This window comes from Symsagittifera roscoffensis, chromosome 5 (genome assembly GCF_963678635.1).
Source record: "Symsagittifera roscoffensis chromosome 5, txSymRosc1.1, whole genome shotgun sequence".
Taxonomy (NCBI): Eukaryota; Metazoa; Xenacoelomorpha; order Acoela; family Convolutidae; genus Symsagittifera; species Symsagittifera roscoffensis.
In genome coordinates this window covers 19,311,230-19,327,680 of record NC_087066.1, presented here as the reverse complement: position 1 = coordinate 19,327,680, position 16,451 = coordinate 19,311,230, and the positions used below count along the sequence as shown (strand labels likewise).

Genomic DNA, 16,451 nt, shown 5'->3' with positions numbered 1-16,451 from the left:
TCTTTTTAATGTAAGAGATACGAAGATTTTTTCAAAAAATGTCACAAAACCCAAATTACAAAATAATTCACAGAATTTGAAATTCCCAAGCCTGTAGTTGGGCGCTGTCAGAGCACTCTCAAGGATTGCGAATCCTGTCGCTTAAATCTTTTTAGTTTTCAAGATATGACGTTTTTATGATTTCTTTTTCATTTTTTAGAAAATTTGTAGCTGGGTATTTGCAATAATGTTTTGGAGTTGCTATTCTTACCTCCAAAGTTGATTGCTCAAATCTTTATCCCTGTAGTTTTCCAGATATGTCGTTTGTTGTAGTTTTCTCCAAAGTTTCTTAGAAAACTTAAATTTAATTTTTTTCTTCAAAATTTTAAATTCCCAAGCCTGTAGTTGGGGGTGTCAGATTAGTCTCAGGGGTTGCGAATCTTGCCTCTAAATATGAATCCTCAAATCTGAATTTTTTGTTTTTGAGTTTGGCCATATATGATGTTTTAAAGATTTTCTCAAAAATTTTTCAGAAAATTTAAAAGTTTGGTTTTTGAATTTTTCTAACCCTGTATTTAGAGGTTCTCAGAGTACTCTCAGGGATTGCGAGTCCTACCTCCATATATGGCTGCTCAAATCATTTTACCTTTGCGATGTAATTTTTTTTAATGGTTCAAAAAATCTATTTTTAGAAAACCTAATTTTGAAGTTTCTCAAATTGAGAGTACTCTGGCGTTGCAAATCTTGCATCCAAATGCGACTGCTTAATTGCTCTTAGTTTCTGAAATGTGACGTTTTTCACGTCATTTTAACATTTTTCAAAGAACTTAGATATGAAAAAAACTTCGCAAAATTTTATGGTTTTTCAAAAATTGAATTAAAAAAGCGTGAGTTAAAAGTTTACAAAATTTGAAATTGCCAGCCCTGTATTTGGTTGCTGTCAGATCACACTCAAAGGATGCAGATTTGGCTTCCAATAAATGCGGTTTTTTTATGAGTTGTCAAAGTTTCGAAATACCCGCTAGGTTTATTCAAACGGAGTTTTATCTGGAAATTGTCTGTGTATAGTTTGGTTACGTAGCAAAGAGTACGCGTCATAAAGTAGACAAAAATGGGATTCGCAAATCAGAGTTAAGATAGCCTAAACAAGAGACATTACATTAATATGTATTGTCTTTTTCCTCTGATACTCACCTACTCTTGTTTTGGCTATCTTAACTCTACCTTATATCTCCTGATATCTTATAAAAAAAGTAGATTTATATTCAGCAAAAAGAAACTTCATAGTTTACATTGTGGCAAAATAGTTGACATCGATGTTTAAATGTTTTGGCAAATCATTGCAACTCCCTACCAATACATTTTTGAAAATACAAATCCCTAAGACAGAAATTTTCAGACGAATAAATTTTTCACCTAACAATTGGTCTTTTCGTCGGTGTTCTGAAGCTCTTTCACCTCGTAATATTCGTCGCAGTTGCATTCATGATTCGAATTCGTTGGCTTTCAATTTGTAAAAAATAATGTTTTGGTTGTTGTTAGGGTGACATCCTGGTCAATGACATTCCACATACCAAGGGAGACGTAACCATTCTCTACCAATGCATATGTGAGGATAAAAGACCCCTAGATAGGAGTTTTTCCGACGAATGATTTTTTCATCCAATAGTTGATTTTTTTTCATCGTTTTTGAAGCTATTTAACTTCAGATATTTGTCGCAGTTGCATTCGGGATTCGACTTCTTGGGCATTCAAATTTAAAAATAATGTATTCGTTTTTCTTAGTGTAATATCTCACTCAAAGACATTCCATATATCAATGGGGACGTAACCGCTTGTACAAAAATCAGTAAGGTACTGAAAATTTTTCTCATGATTTTGGTATCGAGTAAATGTTTCTGATATTTCAGACGACTGGTAATCTTGGAAACTTGCTATCAGCTTATCAGCGGGTAGGAAAGGCAGGCTGATGGTCGACAGTCTATTAAATTCAGTGTCGGGCTATTTGTTTTCTCGCAAAAAACGAGTTCTGGAATTTTTTTTTTGGAAAATGCTCCCAGTTTCAAAATTTGTCAAAAGTGTGGGCATCCAAGACAAGTTACAAAAAGTTTGTCGTTTTAGGTTTAAATTTTTTGGAAAAAATTTTTCGGTAAGTTTCTTCGTTCTCGCTCTGACAAAGGGTATTTTCCAATTTTCGCTGATACCAAAAACCGTACTAATTTGTGAAAAGGGCCAGTGGGCAATTTTGAATGTTTCATCACCCGAACTATTTTTTAGATCTTACCAGAAATTCTAGTCCTTAAATAGGTGCAAGGATTAACCTTTCATCTCCTTGATAAAGCAAAAAACCTTTGTTGTTCGAGGTTTTTGTCCATGCATTGGTGAAATGGTTTCGTTGAAATTTTTGGATACGGGGATAACTGTTTGGTTCATTGTTCTTTGTACTTCAGTGTATGCGGGCGGTACAAAACTTTCATCTAATTCTTGCACTTGATTTTCATAAATTGATGGCAGATGGAGATGAACTACTGGCCTACTGATGATTTTTGGTTTGGAATATGAAGAATTAATCAGGAAGGGCAAGTTTTGGTTGTATACTTGCAGTATTGGATATTTTTTCTTTTTCGATTTTTCTTGATTATGTAACCCTCTAAAATCAATTCTTCACCCTTTCTTGGAGCTTTTACAAATCTAAATTTAAAAATCGATCGATGGCTTTATGTAAACTTTCTGCTATTTGAGATATTCGCTTTTTAGTTCTCTGCATCATTTTCTCTCGACCAATCAGAATTAACAAATAATTTTGTCTAATTTATGATCGGTATGAAATAAAGATCGTCTAGTTTTTGGCCGCACACTAATTTGGTTTTTCAAAATGCTTTTTTGATCTTGTCTTTTCTGTAGTTTTTCCTTTTTCCTTTCAACCCAATCTCTTTCCCCTTTAAACCAATCTGTTTTTCATATAAAGTTGGATTTCACGGTTTGTCAAAGTATAAAGTTATTCTGTCGATTTAATACGTCGAAAAAATAATTACTCGATAGGTCAACAAGAGGGTTTCTTCTTATAAGTAATTTTTCCAATCTATTTTTCAGCTTTCGGAGTTGGGCTTAAATGGCATAAGAGAGAGAGAGAGAGAGAGAGAGAGAGAGAGAGAGAGAGCGCTCCCAAGATGAAAATCATGATAGATGTGAAAACGCATCTTTAAGTTCGTTAAATATTAAGGTAGGACTGAAAGATAAATTTTAGGTGTGGGTTTACTTGATGTCTTTGTATACGGTGAAGTACATTCAACGGTTATGGATTAACGTGGAATGTTAATAGACTGAAGCCTCAACGGGCCGCAGCAGAGGCAGACAATTGAGGTTTTGATTTGAAAATTAGACAAACCCTTGGAGTAAAATCTGAGATAAGAAATCAATTCGAAGCAAAACTCACAAGTACTGCAAAATTCAGGCCTTGACGTTAAGGGAACGTTTTTGAGGGCGATATGCTTCGTTTCGGTTTTTGAACAATAAAAGAAATATACTAAAACGTCGAGTTGAGTGAATAATTATAAGTTTGAGACAACTAGGAGTAAAACCTGAGGTGAGAATTCGACTCATACAACTACTCAACAAAACAATTTCGGAGTTATAAAAATGTCATAATTCGGAGTTATAACAAAAATCGTAGACATTCTGGCAGGTTTCCTGGACTCTTCAAGCTCCTGACGCGATGTCTTAGATTTTCCACTGGCTATGTAACCACGGGCGTTTTAATTTTATGTCACGATTTTCCCGATGACTTCACCAATTAATATAAAGCTCGTCTTTCTAATGCACCTAACTACCAACCTTAAGTGTTTGAATTAAGTTTATATGGAGCGAGCGGTGATGCTTTGATTGTATTTCTTCTAAATCAAATTATTGATCAATTGTTTGTTGCTTGGCAAGTTCCCTTTTCAAAGTTTTGATGAATTCAATTTCTTTTTGTTTCGATTCTAGGTAATCAAACTGTTGCCATAGGTAATACGAAGCGGACCTCTCTAGTAACTAATATTCCTCCTATAAAGAAATAAATCAGCAATTAAGCTTACGAGACCTTCATACCTAGTCACGACTATCCCCTTTTGCAAAAGGGGAATATGGTTAAAGAGATCCATACGAAGCTTTTAGAACTTGAAAAGGCACCGTGTTGTGAAAATTGTTGCTGCTCACGTCGTTAAACGCGGCATTGGCAAGTAGCGACAGCTGGCTCCGATGCGTTACTTTTGGTACTAGTGGCTAAGGATCAAGTTAACATCCTTTGAAAGGATGTTAACTTTGAAAGGATGTTAACTTGATCCTTAGCCACTAGTACCAAAAGTAACGCATCGGAGCCAGCTGTCGCTACTTGCCAATGCCGCGTTTAACGATGTGAGCAGCAACAATTTTCACAACACGGTGCCTTTTCAAGTTCTAAAAGCTTCGTATGGATCTCTTTAACCATATTCCCCTTTTGCAAAAGGGGATAGTCGTGACTAGGTATGAAGGTCTCGTAAGCTTAATTGCTGATTTATTTCTTTATAGGAGGAATATTAGTTACTAGAGAGGTCCGCTTCGTATTACCTATGGCAACAGTTTGATTACCTAGAATCGAAACAAAAAGAAATTGAATTCATCAAAACTTTGAAAAGGGAAGTTGCCAAGCAACAAACAATTGATCAATAATTTGATTTAGAAGAAATACAATCAAGTTAACATCCCATTTGAATCTAGTTAAGCAGTTGCTCATTGATACCTTAAATGACTTCATTGACACGTAAGACCTTTTTTAAAATCAGTTTGAGATTTATTTGTTGATATGTATGATACAAATAATTAAAATCAATTTAAATGAATTCCTCGTTTTTTTTTTACTTGTGGTTGAAAACGTTAGCCATGTTTGTGGACAGAAGTAAGGATTTGGTTCTAGACTAGCTTATATTTTGTTATTTTTCTTAGATATCAGGGCTGAGTTGCTGCATCCATGCTAATTCAATTTTCAAAATTGCTTTCCCTGTTCTCAATTTTCAGATAATAAAATGATTTCGGCATCTTCTTTTTGGACGTGTCATTTTTGTTGTCAATCTTTCGTGAAGAATGGTCTTCTCAGGCAAAATTTCAACAAACAGAAATTAACTTTTCTCAGATTGAAGTCACGCAAATATTTCTCAGAAACAGATGTTGGGAATGGGATGATTTCAAACTCACACAGGCATCAGAATGGTAAATTTTTTTGGTTCAATTTATTTTGAAACGAGGTAGTAGAAATGATTAAATAAATGATAACACGCAGTAAAAAAAAACAGTGAACGCGAACATTTTTTTCTCGTGAAAATTTTTTAACTTCAAATTGTCCAAAACTGGATTTTACGACAGAGCCCTTATTTTTATTTCATTTTGTTAATTGGTTAATTCTTGCCTACCTTAAGACCTTTTTTCTTATTTACGGCTTCCGAGATGACCATCTTCATCCGAAATCAACAAAAACAGCTTCAGATGAACCTCCACCCAACTCATTTTCTTCGCACCCACCCCATGTGTCTTCCCCAGGTGGGGTGGAACGAATCGACACTGCAGACTACAACTGGAGGAAGGCTCTGGGGGTGAGGGATCAGAGATTCGTGGACCATGTAGTGTGTAATGTGTATGGGGGTAGAAGTGGGGCGGGACTGGCTAAGTTTGGAGGGGTGGGAGGGGACGGGGGAGATGTCTACTTGGTAGCAGATGCTAACAAAAAGTAAGTGTATGCGTTTGCTGTTTTCTGTCTCTCTGAATTCTGTATGCTCTTACCGAGCTTCATCACCCTGCGCATTGTGCTGATCTTGTGTATGTAGGCAACAAGACAAGACATGAAAATGTTCTGTATTTTTTTTCGGGCAACTATAATTTCGAAATAACTATTATAGTCTGGTTTCTTAATTACGAGATGTCAAGTTTTTAAACTTGAGATTAAGATATTGATGCCATGATTTCCAAATTTAAAATAAATTTCAGTTCTGCATTTCAGAACTAATTAGTCTCACAGACGCTTCAAGAGCAATTTAAAATTGGCAATTTTTCTGTGTAACGCATTTGCTTACTGAAAAAGAGAAAAAAAATTGTCTCAAAACAAGTTGAGACTTTCGACTCTCCCATAAACAAACAAAAGATTATCACATCTTCCTTTAAAACTATTTGCTTTTCGCATCAAGGCAGTTTTTGGTTGATCAGATTGAAAACTTCTTAATTATCAAAGTTTTCCTTTAAAATTGCTGTCACAATTTTCACTTTAAAAGGTAATTGACATGAAAATCAGAGCAGTTTTTGCTTAATTCAATTGAAAACATCCCAATTATTAAACTATCAATACTTCCGAAAAATTAAATACTATAGTTCGCTTCGTAAAAATGCGTAAGTATTACATTTAAGAGAAAGAAGTGGAAATCAGGCTTTGTATGGTTTGAAATTGTTATTGACAACGCCAAAAAGTTACTAATACTCTTAGTGCAAATTTAAGGTTAACATCAGAAAGTCTTAGTAGATTTTCGAAATAATGGTTAGCACATATTTTATACCACATTGAAGACATAGGATGCTGAGAGCAACAATAAAAAAATCGTTTGAAAATCGTCAATTTGGCCAATTTGCTGTAGATTTATGTTTAATTATACGTGCACTTAAGACATATTCATCGGCAGACTTCTCGAATAAAGGTGAAGCCCTGAATGTTTGGTACAGTCCAGACTGCAGTTTAACTTGCCTTAAGAAATAGTTTTTTAAGAAAAAAAAACTCAGTAGCTTGATGAAAATTGCCAGTCATAATAGTATTTCGACAGAAAAAATAGTAATTGCCGCAGACAGCCCCCGAGAATTTTCTTCAGAAGACTGGGCCCCCTATTTTAAGATAGAAGGCCGTCACACACAACAGCAACAACAGTAATTACTGATCTAAAAAGATTGTGAAAACTGCCGCAGACAAAAAATTCCGGCCGAAGTCTTTGACCCGAGCGTATATTTTATTGGTATTACTTGAGTACTTGTAAGAGTAGGTTTTAAAGAAATTTTGAAATTATAAAAATGAAATATTCAGAGTGTCGACCGGATACCCCCACACATGTGAATTGTTTTTTTTTCAGGATGAGTGACTTGCAGCCTAGTGCACGTGGTGGTGGTGGGAGTTGGAGTGTGTTGAAGCTGAAGGGAGAGGACGGGGTGTCGAGTCAGAAGAGGAGTATCAAGGGAGAGAGGGGGCAAGACCTCACTGTCAAAGTGCCACTTGGAACATCTGTATGCGACATGAAAGGTATGCGATGAAATGATGATAAGTTGGTACGCTTCAGTTTTATCAAGATTTTTCGTCAGGTCATAAAATCACTCGAAGAAGAATCATTTCATTAAATGAAGATAAGATAAATGCCCAGTGTGAATGGAACTTGTTTCAAATTTTGAGAATTGAAATCATGGATTAGCGAAGGGATCGGTTGACTTACGAGCTGTTCTAGGAGAACTGTAGCTGATACTTCTGCGAAAAACTAATTTCTTTGTTTTGACTGGGAAATGTTGCCTCAAGGAAAGAGCACAGGTAATTCTGGTGCGCGACCCTCTTTTCTATTTGAAAATCGGATGCGCAGGAAGTTCACCTTCGCTATCATAGCCAATTAAGTCAGAGATCTACGTGCAAAAAGTAAATACTATCACTCGCAAATAGTAAATACTAAAATTATCTTTCAAAGCTGGTGTGAAGAGTATGTTCTGTTGTCTGCAGGTAAGCCCCTGATTGACCTTGACCGAGAGGGAGACATGGTGCAAGTGGCCAGAGGGGGCGAAGGAGGCAGTCCGAAGAATGAGTTCAAGTCCAGCAAGGGATCCTTCGGCAGCTTCAAACTCTACCTCAGACTGATCGCAGACGTCGGACTGGTCGGATTTCCCAATGCAGGCAAATCAACTCTACTCTGTAAGTTAGATGTGAAAATTGAAAAAATTTACATTTTTGAAAAATAAAATTGAATGTTATAGCAGATGAGATGAGATGACTCATTTTTTCAGATTTTAATTTTTCTGGTCAGTTTTTTAAACTCATTTTTAAAGGTTTTAATTGTCGAAAGGGTTCATTTTTTAGATGTTTTCTGGCGAAAACGCAAATATGTGGGGTCAAGATGTCATTATTGATCAGCATTTGAGATAAATCTGATCCATAATTATTTACTCACTCCAAGTTTCTTTGTCTACCTTATCTTGAACTCAGTGGTGTCGCCACTGTGACCGAATTTTCATTTAGAGAAAAACTTTTTTTGGCCTAAAAACCTTTTTTGGCCTGTTTCAAAAATTTTTTGGCCTGTTTCAAAAAATTTGGTCAAAATGGGGCCTTTATAGTGGAAGGAAAAAAAGGTCGACTTAAAAATGCCGACAAACTTCTCGACATTTTTTTGAAAATCCCCTCTCCCAAGAGAAAATCTTAGACACGCCCCTGCTCTCGGATTTTGTAATTTTTCTTTTAGTTTATTTAAAAAATTAAAAGAAAACGCATTATGTACAAGTCTTCTACTGGTATTATATTGCAAAGCTTTCAAACATTTTCTCGGATAAAATTGAATTGATTTTTAAAATATTGTTTCCATATTTTTTCCTAATTGGACTTCATGGTGTCCTACAATTTAATGACATACAATTTAACACCGTACATTTTAACACTTAGTCATTTCACTACTAAACAATTTAAATCGACAACAATATAACTCCTATTTTCCAGTTTAACACAGTACATTTTAACACCTAGTCATTTCACTATTGAAATTAATGCTGTATGAATTCCTTATCTTAACTCTTATCACACCAAAGTTAATTCTGCAATTAAAGCACGCACTATAATGAAAAACTTGGTTTATCTTAGTTATACATGCTAAAAGGAGGCTTCCTAATTTACTTAAGACACTTATCAACAAGTTTGTAATTTATTTTCAATTCGACTTTTCGCTTAACTATTATGATTACTAAAAAAAACAGCTTGTGCTAATTCATAAAAATTTGACGTAAATATTCTGACAAAAATGAAATTCTGACAGTCACTTTATACTTTACTCTAGTGATAAACAAACGCAAACACAATAAACACATTATGATTGAGTCTTCTTTCGAGTTCACAGTTTTATCTAAAAACAAGCCAATGCTTATAGCGTCCGGCCACAAATTTTCTTTCAAGTGAAAAAATAAGTTTACAGAAAACTAGATTTGCTCAAAATATCAAACACATAAATGTCGAGCAACTGCCATTACTGAAAATAAAGAATTAATCGAAACGCTGGGAGAGCATAACCACGACATTTCAGCGGGAAAATCGGAGGCCCAAAATGTCATTAAGCATATAAAAGATCTCGGCGAGAGATTTACCCCGACTGTTGCAGTTGCCAGTGCGGTTTTGCCAATTACAAACGAATTGGCCACTCAGTTTGCCCTCCCAAGTAAAGACAAACTGATCCGAACGGCTGCGCGCACTTGTAGGCAGCTAGATGTAAATATGCCGCCCACCCCGTTGCGCGAAATTTCGAGATCCCTGAAATTTTTGAAAAGTTTTTCCGTTATGACAGTGGATCAAATGATCATGAGCGAATCATTTTGTGCGGCGACCCTGGAGAAGAGAGTTCTGGAGAAGTCATCTTTCTGGTTAGCCGATGGAACTTTTAAAATTACTCCAAAAATGTTCTATCAGCTATATTCAATTCATGTTAGTGTATCTGGCATTGCGCCAGCTTGCATTTACGCCTTCCTTCCTAACAAAACCGAAAAAACCTACAATCATTTCTTGCAGGCGTTAATTGATTTAGCACCCAACTGTTAGATTTTGAGCAAGCTGCTCTTCAGTCCTTCCAAAAAAACATTCCCCGAAGCACATTTATCGGGTTGTTTTTTCCATCTCTCCCATAGTTACATGAGAAAAATTAATGAATTGGGTCTGAAAGTGACCTACGAAACGAATCATGATTTAGCGCTGGCTGTAAAATTGCTGCCATCTCTTGCATTCGAAAAAAAAGAAAAGATCGGCGATTCCTATGACATGATCGTTCAGGAAATTCAGAATGTATGCGACATTAATTTTTAAAAAGTTTTCTTGGGGTAATAAAACTAAAAGTGTAGCGAGTTTTTACCTTGCGTTCGATCATTTTTTCATGAATGGAACCAAAAGGTATTTAACAAGCTTTAATTTGCTTCAATTTTCGGGATGTATTTTTTTAAAGTTATTGAAATTAAAATTGATATTTTCAAAAATCCGCTCCTATGTGATACGCCAATTCATTTTTCAAGAAAAAAATCCAGCTCAGCTAGGTAAAGAGAGATTAAAATAGGATCCAATAGAGGTCCTTGGGGAACATCAGTGTCAACGCTTAAGGTCTCAGAGGAAACGTTTATGATTTGTTGTATAAAATGTGTATGATGTAAAATCTACCCCGTCGTTTAAATTACGTATACCATCGTTATCAAAGTTTTTTGCTTCGCTTTCAATGATTTGAAGTAATAATTAGGGATTCACTCTGTCAAATGCAGCTAAAAGGCAGAGGATGATAGAATCATTGTTTGACTTCTATAAATTGTGCGAGATCAGTTGATTAATTTCATCCAAGTCGACACTGTAGATTTTCTTTTGTGAACTGAGTTCGATCGAATAGCAGATGTTTCTCAATAATATTGGAGAGGTTTGGATGTGTCAAAAGGTGGCAAGGAGAAAGTTTTTATCCAGTTTTCTGTTTTTCATTTGTTTAATATTGTTTTGTCCATGATTACAATTTTTTGAAATGCATAATTTATGCATAATGTAGCTTTAGGCTTTGCGGTTTGTTACATGCAAAGTTAGTGTGCATACCATCAGTTTGTTACATTCCAACTTATTACTAGCAAATGTGTGTCTATTTGTATTTGGTGCCATTTTTGCTGAATGGCATTGGCAGTTTATTAGCTATGTAGCTGCTTCATTCGTGACTAGTGTTTGCCGGTGGTTAAGCGTGCGCTGCTGAGTGATTTGAGACTCAAAATCTCTTGATTGCAGTAGGTTGTAGATGGAATCCTAGACTTAGCCAAATTTTTGCTAATTCGAGGCTTATTTTTTCTTATTGCGCTTTCTATAGCTGCTTTTTATTGTGTTCTTGTTTGTGTTTGCGAAGCGAAGCTTTGCCTCTGTGTTGAAAATTTTGTGGCAAATTACATCCTGTGTTGCAATGATTTTGGATATACAATTTGTTTATAATGTAAGCCTGGTCGCAATGTTTGCGCACATAATTAGCCATGCTAACCTAAACTCTGAAACCCCAAAGGGCTGCCTCGCTTTTTCGGTCAATTACTCAGGAACATCAACTTAGCAAACTGAAAGAGTTATTTATTAAGTTTATCGCAAGAATTAGGGTAATTATCCATCAACTAGAAAGAAAGAAAGAATTTATTTCTCCATTATATAATTACATCGTGCATCGAACAATACAATACACAAAAACTTTCATTAATTCAACAAAATCAATTTACGTTAAATTTATGAAAAGAAAAAAAAATCCTGGAGAGGATAAGCGAAAGGCATACATGATGCTCCTTTGGAGCCTACTCTTGAGCATCATTACAGTCAAATCTATTTAACGAATCAAAGATACATATTAAAAAAAGTAATACTTATAATATTAAAACTTAAATAAATTATGTATTTCAAAGTTTTTTAAAAATTCGAAAAAGTGGCTGATCCTAGAGAACGAATAGCAATAAGACAATCACAAATCCAATCGTGTTGCCATTATCTGCACAACAATTGAAACAAGCAATAAATCACAAGGAGAAAAAAATTATAAAATCAAAAAGAAAAACCATCATTATTTTTTGAGGAAAACTTCGTTATACGTCAAGTCAAACTCAGAGGCCGGATAGCGCAAAAAACAACCACTACAACCTTACAATCACCTATTTGCTCTTGAAACAGAAAGAAGAAAAAATAATGCTTCAGAGACCCATAGATTTAGCGAAATTTCGCAGCCAAATTTTACACTTTTGTCAGCACCCAAATAGGGGTGAACATTATTTAAAAATGAAAAACTAATTATCGATATAAAATGGGGGAAGTTCTGAATTTCCCAAAGTAAAGTTAGTGCACAAAAATGAAACTTGCAACTGTTTTTGTTGCAAGTTTTTTTTCTATCCATAGTGCACTTTGCAGATGAGTTTTTCTCTGAATCATTTAGTTTTTCGCGTTTGATGGTTTTTGTTCCTTTTAATTGTAGAACATATAATAACCGCGTGTGGTGTATATGGGCTGAGTAGCTTGTTTGTTTTTAGCCCGTATATCGGAAGCGAAGCCATCCATCACCGCTTTCCCGTTCACTACCCTCCACCCCAATGTAGGCCACGTGAGGTACGGAGACCTGCGGCAGATCTCAGTGGCAGACACCCCTGGACTGATTGAGGGGGCGAGTGAAAATATAGGCCTCGGTCACCGCTTTCTCAAACATGTGGAGCGGACTAAGATGCTGGCATATGTGGCAGACGTAGAGGGTTTCCAGTTGAACCAGACTTCGCCCAGAAGGTGTGTAGTATTTGGTCATCGGAGTAAACACGCACCCTTTTTAAGAATAATGAACGTAGTGGGTACTCTCAGATAGGTCTTGATTATTTTTTGTTTGTGTTTTAGGGAAATGTTTTAAAATTTGTTCACGATGCTCATTTTTGATTTTTCGTTGTTTGGCTTTTGATGTTTTTTAAATTAGAAAGACACAAAGAAAGGATTTATTTCTCCGAAATCGGTTTTTATACAACATCATCTGTTATAATCACGGTCTGTAGCATTGGAAAATTCCTAGCATCTGTTATCTGCTTTATTTGTGGCTGCTGTTTGCCGATTGATAAGCGTACGTAGACGAGTAAGAAAGTTGTGAGATTCCTAATCTCGAAGTCGTCGGTTCGAATCCGTGGTGTAGCAATTTTTCTAAACTAATTTGAGGCTTATTTTTACTTTTTCCTATTTCACTTAACAGAGCTGCTTTTTTGAAGTTTTCTTGCTAGTATTTGCGAAGCGCTGCTTCGCCTGTGTACAAATATTGAAATACTTATGTTAAGGAAAGTCCCAAATTTATCCATTGTCAAGGCTAGTTTAAGGCTGCACTATCGGATCATCTCGTCATGTATATAGGTTTAGTTGAAAACATTTGAAACAACGATTTAAAACTAGTTTTTTTTTGAAAAATTTCGAATTCTCAATTATTTTAAAATTTGATCTAAAGAGTAATCTTAACTTACAACCTAGCTATTTTCAGAATTCGACGTTCGCAAAATACGACTTTTGCAGTTTCAAGTTGTTTGAAAAACCGCTAAATTTCATAAATTGTACGATTTCTAGAAAATTATAAATAATTAGAAGGCCATATTTCCAGGATATATTTGCAACCTCTGATAGCAGTTAACAAAATATATTCCATTTTGTTTCTGTTTTTTTTAACAACATTTTTACTGTTTTCGAAAAAATTTGTTGAAAAACTTTATAAACTAGATCACTTTTGCCAAATTTGTAATTATGCGTAAACTTATAGACAAATGAAATTTCCTTTTTATTATACATAAACCCGATTTCTTCACGAAGTTGAGTATTGACACTCATTAAGTTCAGCGCAGTTAAGTTGACTCAAAATGAAGGCAAGCTCCACTATCGAACAGTACAGGTCACGAAAAAGTGATCGACTTCTATTTTCGAAAGTGGATTTTTATGTTCAGATTTCTCAGCTGAAATAAAAATTTACTTATTGATCCAGATTTCTCAAATTGGGTTCGTTTTATCAATCGCAAAATGTTTTTGAAGTTCAAAAAGATTGCTTGCGTTCATAGCACTTTTTCAACTGTCAGTTGGCTATGTTTACAATTTATCTTTTTTATCTCCCCCTGCCTCACATGGGCACCCATTTTATGGATCAATGTGTGGTTTGCTGTTGGCTGTGTTTTTTCATTAAGTGTCAATGAACGTAGTGAAGACACTCATAAAGGTCTTGAAGATTTTTTGTTAGTTTTTTTTTCACGCAATTTTTGGAGATCCCAAACTGAAGTTTTTCATAAAAAGTCCTGCCCATTTCCTTCACATGCGGTAAACATCACGTGAAGGTTAATTTTTTTTTCTGGTACAAAAACTGTACGAATGGCTCTGGGAAAATGTAGCTGGAAAAAATCAAAAGTTGATTTATGCGGTTAAAAGATGAAAAATGAAGCGTTCTGTACTTTAAAGTGATGGCATCTCTAGGTACTTATTTTACTTGAGAGTCTCAATAGAATGGTCATAATGACTTTCGAGTGCTCAAATTTATTCGATTTGTTGCTCAAATTTTACTTAATCTCGGTTTGGCATGATTTTTTACGCTAAATTCAAATTCATTTGCTAAATGAAACGGAAACATAGCTTTCCAGTGTCACAGTTCAAGTGATACGAAATAATGCTTTGTTTCAAAAGTGGATTTTAGTTTTCAGATTGACCATCGGAATAAAGAACTATTAAGGAATACTTAAAGGGCATAAATGTTTAGTTGAAAATCCTTGAAAAATAATCAGTCGTTTTTCGGTTTTCTTGAGTACACCGACTCTTTTCCAATTCTCTCGGCTATGTTTATAATTCTAGGTCGGGCTACGAAACACTCCTTCTATTGATAAAAGAACTGGAACTGTACGATTCAACTCTGTTGTACAAACCAGCTGTTCTACTTCTGAACAAAGTGGAAAACAAAGAAAGCGAATCAAAAGCCGACCACATCATGCAATCATTGCAACAAGCACACGTCCCAGATAGCATAAAGCAATACGAGCCTTTTCCTTTTCCGGAATTCAAAACAATTCTGAAAATTTCGGCCAAAGAGAAATTAGGATTGGAGAGAGTGACTGAAGTTTTCAGAGAAGAGTTAGACAAAGTTGCTCTCGAGGATGAAGCTGGAGGTCCTATCATGACTCATGAAGCAAAAAAAGAAAGACTTGCTTTCGATTTGACTCATGGACTTGTTTCTTGATTATATAAAGCAGTAGTTGAAGATTTTTCTTTCTCTAATAGACGATATTTGTGAAAAGCTCATTAATTTCATGAATGCGATTATTATTTAACAAAGGCTAGGAAACATCGCTATAATTTCCGGCATATAAAATATAAAATTCCTTGTTTTGAGTTGTTATATACAAAAGCGGAGTTTGGATCAAAATCAGGGGTTGGAAAAAGTGAATTGGGAAGTAAAAATTCAAATATCATATAATTTCAACTTAACTTTGACGTTCTAAAAAAATTGCATTTCGAGATTCATTGGTAGAAGTTTCTGTTGCAAGTCCCCGAAAGCAAATTCTGCGTTATTGATAAATTTTCTGCAAAGTTAGATTTTGGTTTCAGATATCGTACATCATGATAATCGCTATCAGATAATTTTTTCGTGATTTTGTCTTTATCAAAACTTTGTATACAAAATCGTCCTCCTTTTGGCTAACCGTGTTTGGTCAACTGAGAAAACTGATGATGAGTGAATTCATATTTCTGTCTTCTTTCGGCACGCAATTAAACTAATTTCGCTTCTCCGCGAAAATCGACCCCAGATTTCCTATCAGAAAAAAACTCGCTGCCAAAACTGACACCTCAGGAAATATTGATCTTGGTTTATTCAATGTTAACGGCGTATTTGGAAAATATCAGCTTTCAATCGTTCTTACCGTGAGCTCCAATTAATATTAATTAGTTTGTCACCATTGACATTGCCCGATCCTTGATCAAAAAATGAATAAACTCCAAACCAATTTGAAATCGCGTGCAACTAAAAAAACTTCGAAAAATGGTTGATCGAAAATTTGCATGCAATAACTCTGCATTATCATTGCTAGATTTTTTTTCAACTCTGCTAATGTATCATGTTATACACAGGCGAACAGAATTACGCGCAAATTCAGGTTTATACTCTCTAAAAAGCCTGTTTATTTCGAATTGAACTACATAGATCAAAAAAATATTCAGAGCTACCATGAAGCAAATAATCAAATGTTGATTTCAAAATCTTACCAATATTGTCCGGGTCTGAAAATGCCAGCTTATGCAATCTCAACAACGATTGAAATTTTAGATAACTGATTTTCAACGGACTGTTTTACCTTATGGCACTTTTTCGCCCCAAAGTAGTAAGGTAAGTAGTAGGTTCTCCAGTCTAACAAAATGAATGTGTCTAAAGCCAATCACAGGCAATCAATTTTGCGATGCTGGCAGCAATGTCTTGGAAGTTAAAAAATTATAACTAATTTCATGAATAACCTGATCGGCTTAGTATTGTTTTGTTGCTGATATTTTGCTGCATTTTTCAAGCTCTTCATTAATTTAAGGCTGTTGTGGTTATAAGGAATCAGATTATATTTATTTGCAAGGAAAAACCTAATAATTTAGTCGCAAAACATCACTGCTGAAAGTTTCGGTTTTCGTAAGTTTTTTATTTCGATTTTTTGAACTTAATGGATATACTGTTTGTGCGTCA

At 35.1% G+C, this 16,451-nt stretch overlaps 3 protein-coding genes across 3 annotated transcripts in view; 1 reads left to right on the top strand and 2 right to left on the bottom strand.

The window, feature by feature from the left end:
* Positions 1-16,451, bottom strand: part of LOC134846052 (dolichyl-diphosphooligosaccharide--protein glycosyltransferase subunit STT3B-like) — a 382,597-nt gene that overhangs the window by 129,633 nt on the left and 236,513 nt on the right. The gene's annotated exons all lie outside the window — the stretch shown is intronic.
* LOC134846055 (pyruvate dehydrogenase E1 component subunit beta, mitochondrial-like) overlaps positions 1-16,451 on the bottom strand; it is a 428,722-nt gene that overhangs the window by 327,874 nt on the left and 84,397 nt on the right. The window lies entirely within an intron of this gene.
* Positions 4,879-15,080, top strand: LOC134846641 (GTP-binding protein 10-like). Its single transcript, XM_063864025.1, has 6 exons — positions 4,879-4,894; positions 5,533-5,719; positions 7,098-7,264; positions 7,727-7,915; positions 12,265-12,511; positions 14,582-15,080. The coding sequence occupies exons 1-6, from the start codon at positions 4,879-4,881 to the stop codon at positions 14,961-14,963; spliced, it is 1,188 nt and encodes a 395-aa protein (XP_063720095.1). The 3' UTR covers positions 14,964-15,080.